The 13,255-nt window shown below is 41.8% G+C and overlaps 2 protein-coding genes across 6 annotated transcripts; one reads left to right on the plus strand and one right to left on the minus strand.

Annotated features, from left to right (window-relative positions):
• The first annotated feature begins 840 nt into the window (after window positions 1-840).
• On the plus strand, window positions 841-8,516 carry LOC121708870 (NACHT, LRR and PYD domains-containing protein 1 homolog). 5 transcript variants are annotated; one of them, XM_042091800.1, is made up of 7 exons: window positions 841-985; window positions 1,564-1,666; window positions 2,131-3,083; window positions 3,468-3,762; window positions 6,789-6,878; window positions 7,108-7,317; window positions 8,410-8,516. In XM_042091800.1, the coding sequence occupies exons 2-6, from the start codon at window positions 1,632-1,634 to the stop codon at window positions 7,232-7,234; spliced, it is 1,500 nt and encodes a 499-aa protein (XP_041947734.1). In that variant the 5' UTR covers window positions 841-985; window positions 1,564-1,631; the 3' UTR covers window positions 7,235-7,317; window positions 8,410-8,516. The 5 variants fall into 5 exon arrangements, with proteins under 5 accessions (XP_041947734.1, XP_041947725.1, XP_041947743.1 ...); XM_042091791.1 differs by having other exon boundaries at window positions 874-985; window positions 1,571-1,666; XM_042091809.1 differs by having other exon boundaries at window positions 885-985; window positions 1,571-1,666; window positions 6,789-6,948.
• Window positions 7,601-13,022, minus strand: si:ch211-155e24.3 (uncharacterized protein LOC100150696 homolog). Its single transcript, XM_042091779.1, has 4 exons — window positions 12,563-13,022; window positions 11,058-11,221; window positions 9,810-9,864; window positions 7,601-9,209 (listed from the first exon to the last, which is right to left on the minus strand). The coding sequence occupies exons 1-4, from the start codon at window positions 12,774-12,776 to the stop codon at window positions 8,125-8,127; spliced, it is 1,518 nt and encodes a 505-aa protein (XP_041947713.1). The 5' UTR covers window positions 12,777-13,022; the 3' UTR covers window positions 7,601-8,124.
• Between the last annotated feature and the right edge of the window lie 233 nt (window positions 13,023-13,255).

A 13,255-nucleotide genomic window follows, 5' to 3' on the forward strand; every position in this document is an offset into this window, starting at 1 on the left:
GTCCATTGTTTTTCCAACCCACTTTTAACTTCCAACAAAATTACGTCTCACTGCAACGATGCGCCATCTAGTGGACAAACGATTACTTATCGCCAATACTGGAAATGCAGCCATGATGATGATGATGAATATTTGGCTTTCTTTTAATCATACTGAATTTGTAATTATGTATCAGCCGTTCTAATACCGATAGTATGTGGGTGCCTGTGTGTGTGTGCATGTGTATATATGTGCACCGCCATCTACAGGCCAATGAGTGTACAGTCACTAAATGTACACATAACCTAATTTTTTTTAGACCCCCCCATGGATGAAATTCTACGAAACTTGGCATACCCCCAGAGAATGCCAGGTCAATCATACACATAAAATTTGGTGCAGTTCTGAACATCTTAACTGAAGATAGGAGCGATTAAAGCAGAATAATATTGCATTTTCATTTTTTACCATGTTTTTTTCAGAAATGAGTGATTATGGGCCAGGTTGATGTGGGCCCTTGAGACCAACATATAATAACCATAAAAGATTCTTCATCCTCAGTGCCACGGTTCAGGTTTTTTGCGGTTCGGGGCCCCAGCACGGGGGGGAGTAGCTTCGCTAGCGGCGGTCATAATAAAACTATAAACACAGACATTTACATCGATAGTCTGGCGTTATAATTTATTTGCCTCGGGTGTAACCAGTGGGTAAGACTTTTTTTTAGTGGCAGGCTATTACTGATGACTTGCGCTAGCTTAGCACCTGCGAACTCTGCAACTAGAAGGACGGGAGGAAATGTGTTGAAAACTGTCTCCACTGATAAATATCACACTTGCTTACTTGGAAATGAGGTCCTATGTCCAAGATCTCGAACCACCCCGGTAACACACCATGACACGCCCACACCACACACGTCACTTCAGGTTGCAAAGTGAAACTTTGAGATACTGAAAGAAACAAGATAGCCCGCTGAAAACTGAGCAACCAAGGAAGACACACAGTTCTCGTAAGTGGACGGTATCATTCACCTGATTAATAATCATTGATTAAACTGAACTGATACATAAGCGATAGGTTAATATTTAGACGTTTAGACTGTTCGGCTACACATTTGCCTGCCTCATGGGTTGATATGCGGAAGTCGTAGCCTGTTTGAAACAAGTCTGTCAGACAGACGGTAATTGTTAGCATAGTGTAGTGTTCTATAGACGTATCATTTTCAAAATAACATATAATGTCCAGATTCAGGTAAATTGCATGACCTAATGATCTTTATTTTCCTGGACTTCCTTTGAACAGACTGGAGTTAGCTCAAATAAACCCCATCACCAGGGTTGTTTACATAATGTGATGGAATGTATAGCCTCTACTTGGCAAATCATTTTTGTGGATCCTCTTACCAAATGTTTCACTATGCTCATAAGTGTTGCTTTAGTTTTATGAAGTTGTAATCTCCTTCCTCAAGGTTCTCTTCAGTTTCAAAGGTCTCACCTTTTTAGAATGTGCTCTTAATAGGTATAGGAGCTTAAGCAATTGTCAGACACAGTAAGTAAAGGGTTTACTCACTTTAAGTTTTCTTTCTAGTGTGCAGGAAGGACATAGAAGAAGGCACAGAGAAGTTGTAAGACATTGACGAAGGACAAACAACGAACATGGAGAACAGGAGTGCTTCTGAAAACACTGATCTGTATGAGAGAGCTAATCCTTTTTTAAACACTAATGGAGAACAGACCTTGATGTGATCTGAAAACAGTGTGTAATGTAGAAATATGTTTGTGTGTCTACTTATTGTCTATATTTTCATTTGAAAATATACAGCTGACATAAAGCACAGGAATTAGACAGATACACACATGAGATAGTTGTCTTGACACATGATCTTAAAGAGATTGGACAAAAGGCACAATATGAGTTTTACAGACTAAGTAACAGAAAATTAGAAAAATACACACATTTTTTTCTAATTTAACACTTCCTTAGACTTGTAGACTGACCATGTCTAATGCTATGAAGAAGGCACTACACTGAAACATGTCTGTGCAAAAGATGTCTCCAAGAAAAATACTACCGTAGTAGTGGGCTTTTCTTCCTTGCAAAAGGTGCTAATGCTCTGATGGATTTATTTGAATATCTTTTCTGCTTCTCTTAAAGACCGGCAATGTCAGACGGTGAAAGTCATTGTCAGAACTACAGACCAACAAGATGTTGCAAGTCCTGCTCTCACATCACAGACTCCTCCCACTGGGTGCTGATGGAACCCTCGGTCTCCATGGAGTCCAAAGTCGAAGTGTATAAACACAGTTCTCCCTCTGGAAGTTTTGAGTGTGCTGTGTCTGGTTTGCGCTGGGTGTGCGCTGGTGAAGTCACTCTACAGTATCACTTCTGTGACACGTATGTTTTTACAGCAGATCTTGCCATGTTACAGTACACAACAATGGGTCCTTTGATGGACATCAAAGTGCTGTCAGGTGAACTGCTGGAGGCTCATCTGCCCCATTTTGCCTGTCTGGAAGGCTCAGACTCTTCTCTCAGTGATGCTGTGAGAGTTGTAAGTGGTGTGGACGACAATTTAATTCTAGAGACCGGCGAGCTGACTCGTTTCCATGTGAAGCTCCTCAAGCCATCTCTCTCACTGACAGAAGTCGTGGTGAAAACTGACATCCAAATCAAAACCCACCTGGAGGTGTTAATTTACCGGACAAGAGTGAGACCCCTGGTCCTCTTTACGTACCTGGTGCCCTGGAGTGGCTCCATGATGCAGACTGTGAAGGACGACCTGCGGCAGCTGAATGTCAGGAAGATTGAAAAGCCCCAGCCTGAAATTTCGCTTTGGGTCGACTCCAAATTCAGCCTGAAGACGTCTTGCCACTCTGAGATTAACCCGCACGAGTACACACTGAATCTCGTCAGGCCGAACTTCTTTGAGGTTTACATGAAAGAGCCAGAGGACTGTTTTGACTTGGAGTTGATCAGTGGAGGGCAATCCATATGGAAAGCTGAAGTGCGACGTGCAGACTATGGCGAGGTTAAAAGAGTTGTGACGTACACCCCAAGCAAAACTCCAAGTCTGGACGAGGGGAGGATGGCCAACCTGTCAAACAGAGGTACACAACCAACACAGCTCTCCTATCTGTGTGTATGAGTGTGTGTGTGTGTGTGAGGCATGAACTTGTAAAGCAGTTTGAGTGATCTGAAGAGTAGAAAAGCACTTTATTAATGCAGTCCATTTACCAAAACCATCAACATAAGAACTCTATATACACAACTGGACCCAACTGTATTTGTGTACTTCTGTACAGAAGAACAGATTTCAGAATATAGCCACAACTTATTGTTCTCTGAAAATTCAGTACTATGTTTTTTTTTTTTCAGAAACAGTCTTTTTCCGAAGTGTGGCGATTATTAATTATTATTTTATTATGAATTTTTAATTGAAACCTGATGCTGCTGACCATTTGTTCAGGGTTCTTTGATGATCTCTTTTCTAGAGCGACTCTCCTTTTTCCGGCCGGATCTCATCACAAGAACGTCGAGAGGCGCATTCCTAGATGAGATGGAGGCGTTGGCGAAACACCAGCCCCCCGTGCTGAACAGCTATGAGACCAAGCACCTTCTGGAGAATGTCAGTGGACTGGAGGAACAGGTGACCTGCCTCCTGGACATGGTGGACAGAAAGGGAAATATAGCGTCTGGCATAATGTTTGTCGTCCTTAAAGAGAAGGACTTTTACCTCTATGAAGACATTCTACTGAATCTTCAAGCCAATCTCCCAGAGAATGCAAAGTGAGTACCTCTCCCTCAAAAATTGCTATTATCAGAGATACTTATATGTGTTTTAAAAAAGGCAAATTGAAAAAGACATAAATATTGGACTGAAAAAAGGAGTCGAATGAAAATGTATGGTCGGTACACTAGATGCTGCTACCAAACTAATTTAATGTGCCGAAAGACACACCTACACTGTAGAAATCTACACCTCAAGACATCATTGATAACATAAAAGGTAAAGCATAGGGGAACTATGCAGGTTTTTTAAGCTTATTTTACCTTAACTTAACAGGAGTCATTGGAATGGTTATATGACTTTTTTCGGGTTGAATGGTGGCCGTCTCGCTTCCCCCTAGTGCCTGTGAGCGGAAAAAACACCCTTACAACTTTGGGCCAGTGGGCCGACGGAGTCAGTGTCAGGAAGTAACGAGTGTAATGAATTACTCTACTGCATTTACATACATACACGCCAGGCACCGGCTAGAACAATGTAGCGATGGAGTTTCTCAATCATTCGTCATGACCGAGCCAGCGAAAAGAAGCAGAAAGCGAGTAAACCGTTGTCGGAAGAACAGGGAAGAGGGAAACAGCAGACTGACCGATTGAGGAGTGTCGTAAATCATATACTCTGAGGCTGTAGGGGGAGCTCTGCAGAGAAACCTGTGAGCAAAAAGCGAAGAAATTGCCAAAACTGCATAGTTTCTGTAATAAATGTAATTACTTAAGCTGCATTGGTAGAAGCACTGTCTTGCTCTTGACTAAAACCTGCATCCATAGGTCCAGGAGACAGGCATACTAGCGAGGTCGACAAACTCATGGGTGTTAGCATCTGTTGCTAGCATGTCTCTTAAAGAGTTTATTTTATTTATATAAATTATGAAATAATCATAATATATACGAATATATCAGGTTGCTGTACAGGCTCCAGATGGAATTTGAGCTTGAAATTGAGTTGGCGAGCAAAGATTAATCACTGCACAGCTGCACAACCACAGTTACATTACGAAGTATGAAAGTGTGTGGAAGAGAAAATTTATGGTGGCAACTAGACATTATTTATGAATCCCAAAGTTCAAGATGATGTCCACAAATGTCCTCTGATCACACCCCAGAGGTATTTAGATCTTTGAACTTAAGAAACTGTAATCAGAGAATGTAATCAAACTAATCAATATTTTCATAAATAGTTGGTCATTAACTTAATAGTTAATAGAACATTAATCAATTAGTCAATTCATTGTTGCAACTATAAAAGAAAGACATTAGAAAATTAAATGTCAGTTCCTTTACTCTGTTTAGCAGCTCCTTGGTAATGATCTCGGCCTTTGTGTGTTCTGTCTCTTGGAAGTTTTGTCTCTGGTCCACTGATCCACTCTTATTCATCTTTTTCACAGCTAACGTCATGTTTCCACAGTAGTTTGTTAAGGACACATTGTGAAGATCGGTGCTAATCATCCCAAAATCTCTGGAGCACCAAACACCAGTGGACACAAGACATTAGAAGAGTAATTACGCAGTATATCATGACATATGGTAATTAGTTAATGAATAACAAAAATAAAGATACATGTTGCACTTGCGTTATTCCCGGTAGTCGTGCTACCACGTGTGTGTAGATGGTTACTGTTCCAGAGTCCAACAGCTGGAGTTTGGTCCTTACTGAATTATACCAGAGACGATTGCAGTGGTGGTTAGTTATCAAGGATCTTTGATTATGCTGTCCTTGTCAATATACAAACTACATTAAAGGTTTTTACAACATTTTCTTTTCTCAGTCACTTTGTGACATTTGTTCATTTGTCCTTAATGTTTCTCAAAATAATTAATTCAATCACCGTCTGTAAAATCCCGATTTTGTATCTTAAAATAATTATGTCCTTAAAAATGTTGCGGCCAACAACTAAAGGCAGTCATAATATGGTCAATAAGTCGATGTAAAATGGCATCCTGGAAGTTTATTGCTTATTTCCAGATTTGCTTTTAACTGTTTCCCTCTCACTCACAGTAATTTATGACCATACTAGAATATTTTATACTAACTGAATATTACTTACTTACTTGCATGTTCAGCGTCATTCATGCCACTGACAACAATTTAGTGACTGTTGAAGAATAGCGTAGCGGGATGCAGCAATTCACTTGTGAGACTGGACAAAGGCAAGACATATACAACCTGGGCAATCATTGTCTTCTGTTAAGCACAATGGTTAAATATGCCATAACAAACTGTGGTGTGATATATTGCCACATGTTTATCTAATGCTGACCTAATACTCGCTTTACTTACCAATACTTGAATTACTCTGGCTTGAGTTACTCTGGCGTTCCTATATCAATCCTCATCAATCACATGAAAACAATCAAGATTTGAATGTCAAGTGATTTTGCATTCCAAAACATTCCAAAAACACAATGTCACATGTGGTATACACACAATGATAACTGGTGATAACATAACAAGCATCCATTAATATATCATTACTTGCACAATGAATGCTTAAGGGAATCATAATACTAACAACTGGTTTGTATTATCTCCTGTGCTCTTTGTTGGAAATTGCTGTTAGGATAATTGCTGTTAAATTATCATCAAAGAAACTACACCAAAAAGAAAAGTAATATCTCTTTAAAGATGAATTATAAGTTTTATAGTAAGCTTTGTTGACATCACGTTTTTACGTTGTTTTTTTATTATTTGCACTTCATATTGTGTTTGTATCGGATACTACTTTGATAATTATTGTTACTGTCTCTCTGCTCATTGACTTTACTATCATATATCTGAGACATATCTGAGTGTGCTTTGAATTTGCTCTGGGGTTAACCAGAACATGAAATGGCCATGAGTGTAATTCATTAGTAATTGTGTTGTCCCTTGTTATAATGGTGGTGTTGGTGTATCTATCACATTAACAATTCACATACCTATTTTCACAGTATTCTTACTAATGAGTGGGCCAAAAAGTGTATACTAAATAGGCAGAAGATGCCTTTCATCACGCCCACAAGAACTTCAATGACATCCAATTCTAAATCCATAGGAATGGATGCAGCTGTAACAGCTTCCACTATTTTGGGAGGGATTTCCACATGAGTGTGCAATTTATGCCCATTCATTCAGAAGACTGTTGGTGAGGTCAGACACTGGTGTTGAACAAGGCAGCTTGGCTTGCAGTCACTCTTCTAGTTAATCCCAAATGTGTGAGAAACTTCTTATAACAAAGTGTGGTGAGGCTAGCCTAGAAATGCTATCATATTTGAAATATTAATCCCCAAACTAAGGCTTCCAAGATAAGGCATTTTCAAGAGTAATAACTAAAAAATCATCTCAATAAAAATGCCTTTATTTCTTCTTTTCAGCTTGGGCCAAAGTGTGAAGGTCCGCTTGTGCGGTTTGGCAGCATGCTTCAGCCTGGCCCTCTCCTCCAACGCAATCTACATGAGCTTCCTTTCTTTATCTGTGCCTGAAGTTATCAGACATTTCTGAAGATTTCTTAGGCCTAAAGGACACTTCAATGGAGACTATTAGAATTAGGATGATAAGTCTGAATATTTGTTGGACCAAACCAGGTAATAAATAAACTTTCTTGAGACACACACTATTTCAGACTATTTCAAACATTATTATATAAAATAGGGCAGAGTAGGCTTTGAGAGTTGAGGAGTTTGCATGCCTGAAATATTTGCTATGATAATGTGTGTTGTGTGCTCTTACAAAATCAGGTTTATCACATCACTATGATAAATCCCAGGTACATGTTTCATGTTGCGCAAAATTGTCACCCAGGCTGGAATTGAAAATCGTACCACCTCACTGAAATCTTCAGATGGTGGAGAAATTGAGGCGATGGCATTTCCTTTAAAAGGTCATGCCCTTTTTAATTAAACAAAATTGAGACATCTGTGGCATACATCATCAGCCACAGAAATACAGATGAACACAGAATGAGTAATGTACAGAAATATGCTTTCACCTGAAGAGCAAAGGACCATCTGCAGTCGCATTAGGACACACCATTATTAAGATTCACAAATTAAATGATATAGAACAACCCTGTCTATCCTTTCTCCATATTTAAAGTAGTCTGCGATTCTGACCAAAGATTGATGATATTTAGCTCAACAGCCAATCAAATAAATCTACATCATGTTACTTGGTTGGAATAGTTCATGGCTCACTCGGAGCTACTACATTTGTTTCCCCATTTACAGACCCAGGACTGTGTACAAACACCATTTCTGCTTTGCAAACATAAATACACACACACACAGAACCAACAGCTAGAGGACAGTGAGGAGCAATCAGCTGAATTAGACAAAGAGTATACTAGAGTAGAATCATGGACTGATCCTCTAATCCGCCCCCTGTTCTGCGTCCTATGTGAAGCCCCTGTAGCTTTGGGATGTTCCAGCCCCCGAGAGCAGCGCCCCTCTGAACTGGGCGCGGCTCACTAGCGCCCCCTCTCTGTGGTGGGGCATCAGGTGGGTGCGCTGGTGCGACTTGAGGCTGGAGCTCTGGGTGAAGCATTTGGCACAGGTGGGGCAGCGGTAGGGCTTCTCACCACTGTGCACCACGGCGTGGCGCACCAGGTTGCAGTGCTTGGTGAAGCGTCGGCCGCAGGTGGCACAGCTGAAGGGCTTCTCACCCGTGTGACTCCGCAGGTGCTCCTTCAGCTGGCTGAGACGGGCAAAGCTCTTGGGGCAGAACGAGCAGACGTACACGCGCCGCTCCGCACACAGCGAGGAAGAGGATGAGGTTGATGAAGACCCTGCCGTGGGTCCGACGGAGCGCCACTGGTGGGGCCGGAGACGGCGCAAGGCGCCAGTCTGATACCCAACAGTGGCAGTGGCGTTGTTGCTGAAACCACCGATGCCAACACCATTGTTGCCGCGAAAACCACTCAGTCCCAGCGCAGGCCCACCTCCAGTTCTGAAGCCCGCCTGGGGCCGGCTGCCACATGGCTCCTGTCCGTCACCCTGAACGCCCCACCTGGCACGGCCCGTGTTCCTGGCCATCAACATGGCAGAGTTTTGTTCCATGGTGGTGGGTCCTATGAGGGGGGGGGGAGGGGGTGGAGTTGGCAGTGGGGGCACAGACAGAGGCTGGGTGTGTGTGTACGTTTCTGTGCTGAAGTCACTGGTGGATGTTGTCCACAGGGAGGCCCCCCCATGCTGCTCCATGCTGAACTCTCCTTGCCCCAAGCCCTGCTGCTGCTGTTGTTCTTCTGTGGCTTCCCCATCGTTCCGCTCCTCTTTTTTGTCCTCCTCCTCTTCTTCCTTCCTCCCACCACCCTCTTCCTCCTCTTCGAACTTCACCTGGACCTCCACAGTGACCTGGGCCTCCTGCTCTCCTGTGTGTGTGGTGTGTGTGTGTGGGCCATGTTGCCCATCCAGTGGTGTGTGAGACACTTCCTCCGCGGTGGCTGCTCCGTCTGGTCCTTGGTGGGAAAAGGTCACCTGGTCTTTGGACAGACACACACACGCACACACAGATGACAATGAACACTCACTCACATACAGGCTCATGTGTTTAGCTACAATCTGCTGCATCCCCAGCTGATCTTGCAAAGGCCGTATGGTAACGTTATTGGTAAAGGTGACCTCATTGTCCACTTCTCCAACAGTGGAGATAAAAGGAGATGCCTCCCTTTCCTCTGTATCTCTCTCCCATTTGTTGAAGTTTATTTATATGGATCATGGTTCTATTTTTGTAATAGATAATATGTGTAATGTCTACTTGTCCATGTATGTATTGTGCTTCAGAGTTCAACACTGTACTGATATAAAATTCCACTGGCCTTGGTCAGGCGGCTATAAACAAACTGTCTGTGTGTGAATGATAATTGATCTTTAAATAAATGTGTGGTTGACAGAGATAACACTGAGTATGACACTTAAAATCATGTGTATGACATGCTTATATCTGTGGTTGCATACTAGTAGTGAGTTATGACGTGTGTAGGTGTGTGTATATTTACATGTATGTATGTGTGTGTATGTATGTATGTATGTATGTATGTATGTATATATGTATATGTGTATGTGTGAGTATGTTCGCTTACCTCCCTCCCTACCCCACATATTGTCCTCTTCCGTCTCCTCTTTGATCAAAGGAGCCTGATTAAACACAGAATGTCATTGCCATCAGTAACTGTGTGTAAGTAACTCTGTGTGTGTTTGTGCGTGTATGTGTGTATGCGCGCACATCTGTCTGCGTGCAAACATGGCAGGGGGGGGGGGGGCGTCAAAACTAAAATCAATGGTTCTGTATAGTATAAGTATATAATTTGATCCTGTGAGGGAAATTTGGTCTCTGCATTTATCCCAATCTGTGAATTAGTGAAACACACTCAGCACACACTAATCCAGGCGCAGTGAGCTGCCTGCAACAACTGCGGCACTCGGGGAGCAGTGAGGGGTTAGGTGCCTTGCTCAAGGGCACTTCAGCCTTGCCTACTGGGGTTCGAACCGGCAAACTCCAAGCGCTAACCAGTAGGCCACGGCTGCCCATAACCATGTGTCATCCTTGTGCGGTTACATGCCCACCAAATTTTGTGCAGCTCAGTCTTTCAGTGTCCCAGGAATCGTTGACACAAAATTACTGAAGAAATAAAAGGGAAAAAAATTCTGGAAGAAAAAAAACTTTGACTAAACCTATATGACCGCTACGCTAGCGACGATCATAACTAATGAATGTAAATGTAAACTTCACAACTCATTTCAAAATGCGTTGTAACGGCATAGAAAGTCCTCAATTTAGATGAGTTCACAAAATATCCTTAACTAACCACTTGCAACTCCTGAGTTAGTCATGAATTATAGTATTAGGAAGTGTTTTATACAACATTTATCCACACCCTAACACCCTATCATTAATGCATGTGTTTAATCCTTATTTTCATAAAGGCATGCCTACATGTAGGTGTAAATAGTTTCTTAATCACACACACACCCAACTGATCTTATAAACCATAGACAATTCCTTAACAACTGTTAAATAATGGAAATATTGCATAATTATTAGTATTAAAAACAATTTATAAACATAGCTTAGATATAGGCTTATTCACTATGAACAAACCATTTATAACTGTGTACAAATGCTTTACTGATGAGAATTAATGTAGGAACAATAATTTACAACTGATGAACAAACCATTTACTAATTGTTTACAAATGCTTAATAAATGATGAATTGTGTGTAGGTATTGTAGGTAAAGTGCTACCGAAAAATTAAATAAACTAGACCAATCCAAACTCCACAGCCGCCACATTACACGTGAGGCACCATGAAAAGAATTAAGACTAACCACATCAGAAGAAGGATGAGGGACAAGTGTGTCTTGCACGAGTGGTGGTTGCCTCTGCTCTGGAATAACGGTGGTGTGTTCTTCACTCCACACACACGCCCGGTTTTGGATAGACACACTTCTAGGAGTCGGAGTGTATCGATCCGATACCACACACAACGGCACTGAGACAGACAACCACAGACACACAGACACTGTTATGTTGCTGAGCAGTTAGCACAGGAATGGTAGAACTGAAGAAAAATGAAATTAGTGAGGGAGAAAGATTAAACAGTCCCCAGGGTCCAGGAGTTCTCAATTTGTTTTGGTTGCAAGGACCCCCTGTGGGGTAGGAAATATCCCGAGGACCTCCTCATAATCGTAAAAATTAAGTACAGCATACTATTGTATTCTCTGTTATGGCCAGGATCACCATCCTGTGTTTTTTGGCAGGTGTATAACTTGGTCTTTTGTCAACTTTGGATTTTGCATCACTTGACAACATGGACTGACTCAAACATTTTAAAGCAAATTATTTTGCGGACCCCTTGGCTATGAGTCACAAACCCCCAGGGGTCCCCAGACCCCAGTTTGACAACCACTGCCCTAAGACACAGGCCCCACAGACAGACAGAACTCTGGTCATCCGCAGGTTGTTTTAAACTGCCCTATAGAAATAAACTGACTTGGCTTGACTTTGTATAGCAGAGATGAGTACACTCCTGTTCAGTAGCACTTATTGCTGTCAAAGGATTCGAAATCCACTTCCACGTTGAACAGTAGCCTGTGTTACTCTCACTTATGTCTAATTAATGTAAATAAAGAATAAATTAATAAAGAAAATGATCATGCTGTAACAAACCTCTAGAGACTAGGGGAAATGATCTTGTATTTTATGTCCATAGAGATGAATGGTCCCATCTAAAAATGCCATCGCCCCAACAACATTTGTCCCATAATAGTTTGAGGCACTCAATAATGGGCACGTTTTAAAACAAACAGAACTTGGCTATTCAATCACAGCAATTAAAACCATAGGCTACAAGGTCACACTCCACCATAGGCCTATTTCAGTATTGGTGCTACATATTCACTGTGGTAAACAATAGTGAAGAAAATAGTGAACCTCATCTAAGATCAACAGCTCTTCAGCGCAAAAGTGCAGAGTTCACTGACTCCAGGTCACACTTGGCAGAAGAGGATCTCCGCATGGTAATGAACGCACACGAAGAATTTCAAAGAATAAAACAAGTAGGCCTAGCCTACATTTCAAAATCCATTCTTTGGATATTAAAACAATTTAAATAAATAAAAAAAATATCATAAACGACAGGTGTAGTAGCCTAATTTTCGTTGCTATTATGGGGTCCATATTTACAGTAAATAAAAACTGCTTGGTTTTTATGCACAGGAGTAACTTAAATGCCCCACTGTCCAACTTCGCAGTAGGCCAGTGAAAAGTGGTACAATTTAGCATCAGTGTATAGCCTACTCACTTTTGTTGTAACGTTATAACCTAGCTTTACCTTTTTTCCTTGGTCGTCCCTTTGTCCTCCGCAGTTCGTTCTCCATGACATGGTATTTTCTCTTCAGAGCATCGATGTCCCTCTGACTCCGTCTCATTTCCAGGCGGATCACCGCGCAGCTGTCGTTCACTCGTCGGTTGATCTCTGCTACGGCCGCCTTGGCCAGTATTTCCATGATGGACACCAGCTGTGCCTGGAAAGTACAATTCGACATCTTCCTGCCAGTGGTGTATCAACAGCTTTAATTTACCTGCTATAAACTGCTGGAAACGTTTCCTACTGGCCAGTTTTCTTTTTGCCTTTTAGCAACAGTATGTTTACCTACCTAAAATGAACATTAACGACTAGTCTGCTGCTGTCAACATACACACACAGAGCTTCCACACACACAACAACCAAAGCATCGTTGCAAAGCAACTTCCTGTCTAGTTGTGACGTAAAATAAAAATAATTACCGTAAATAGCCTATTACATTATCTTTGCAGGTCAGAAAATCCATGTTATGAACGGCACCGAATCTGTAGAATGACCCGATTTCTGTCTGTCCGCATTTCAACCGTTCTATTTTCAGACGTAAGAAGCAGCTGATCCCTTGATTAATAGCCTATACATTTGCAAAAAAAGAGGAGGAAATCAGTTGGTCCTACATCAACCACGAGAGGTCGCCAAAGCCCACATCAACGTGTCAGAGGC

The sequence above is a fragment of the Alosa sapidissima genome, chromosome 1 (genome assembly GCF_018492685.1).
Source record: "Alosa sapidissima isolate fAloSap1 chromosome 1, fAloSap1.pri, whole genome shotgun sequence".
Taxonomy (NCBI): domain Eukaryota; kingdom Metazoa; phylum Chordata; class Actinopteri; order Clupeiformes; family Clupeidae; genus Alosa; species Alosa sapidissima.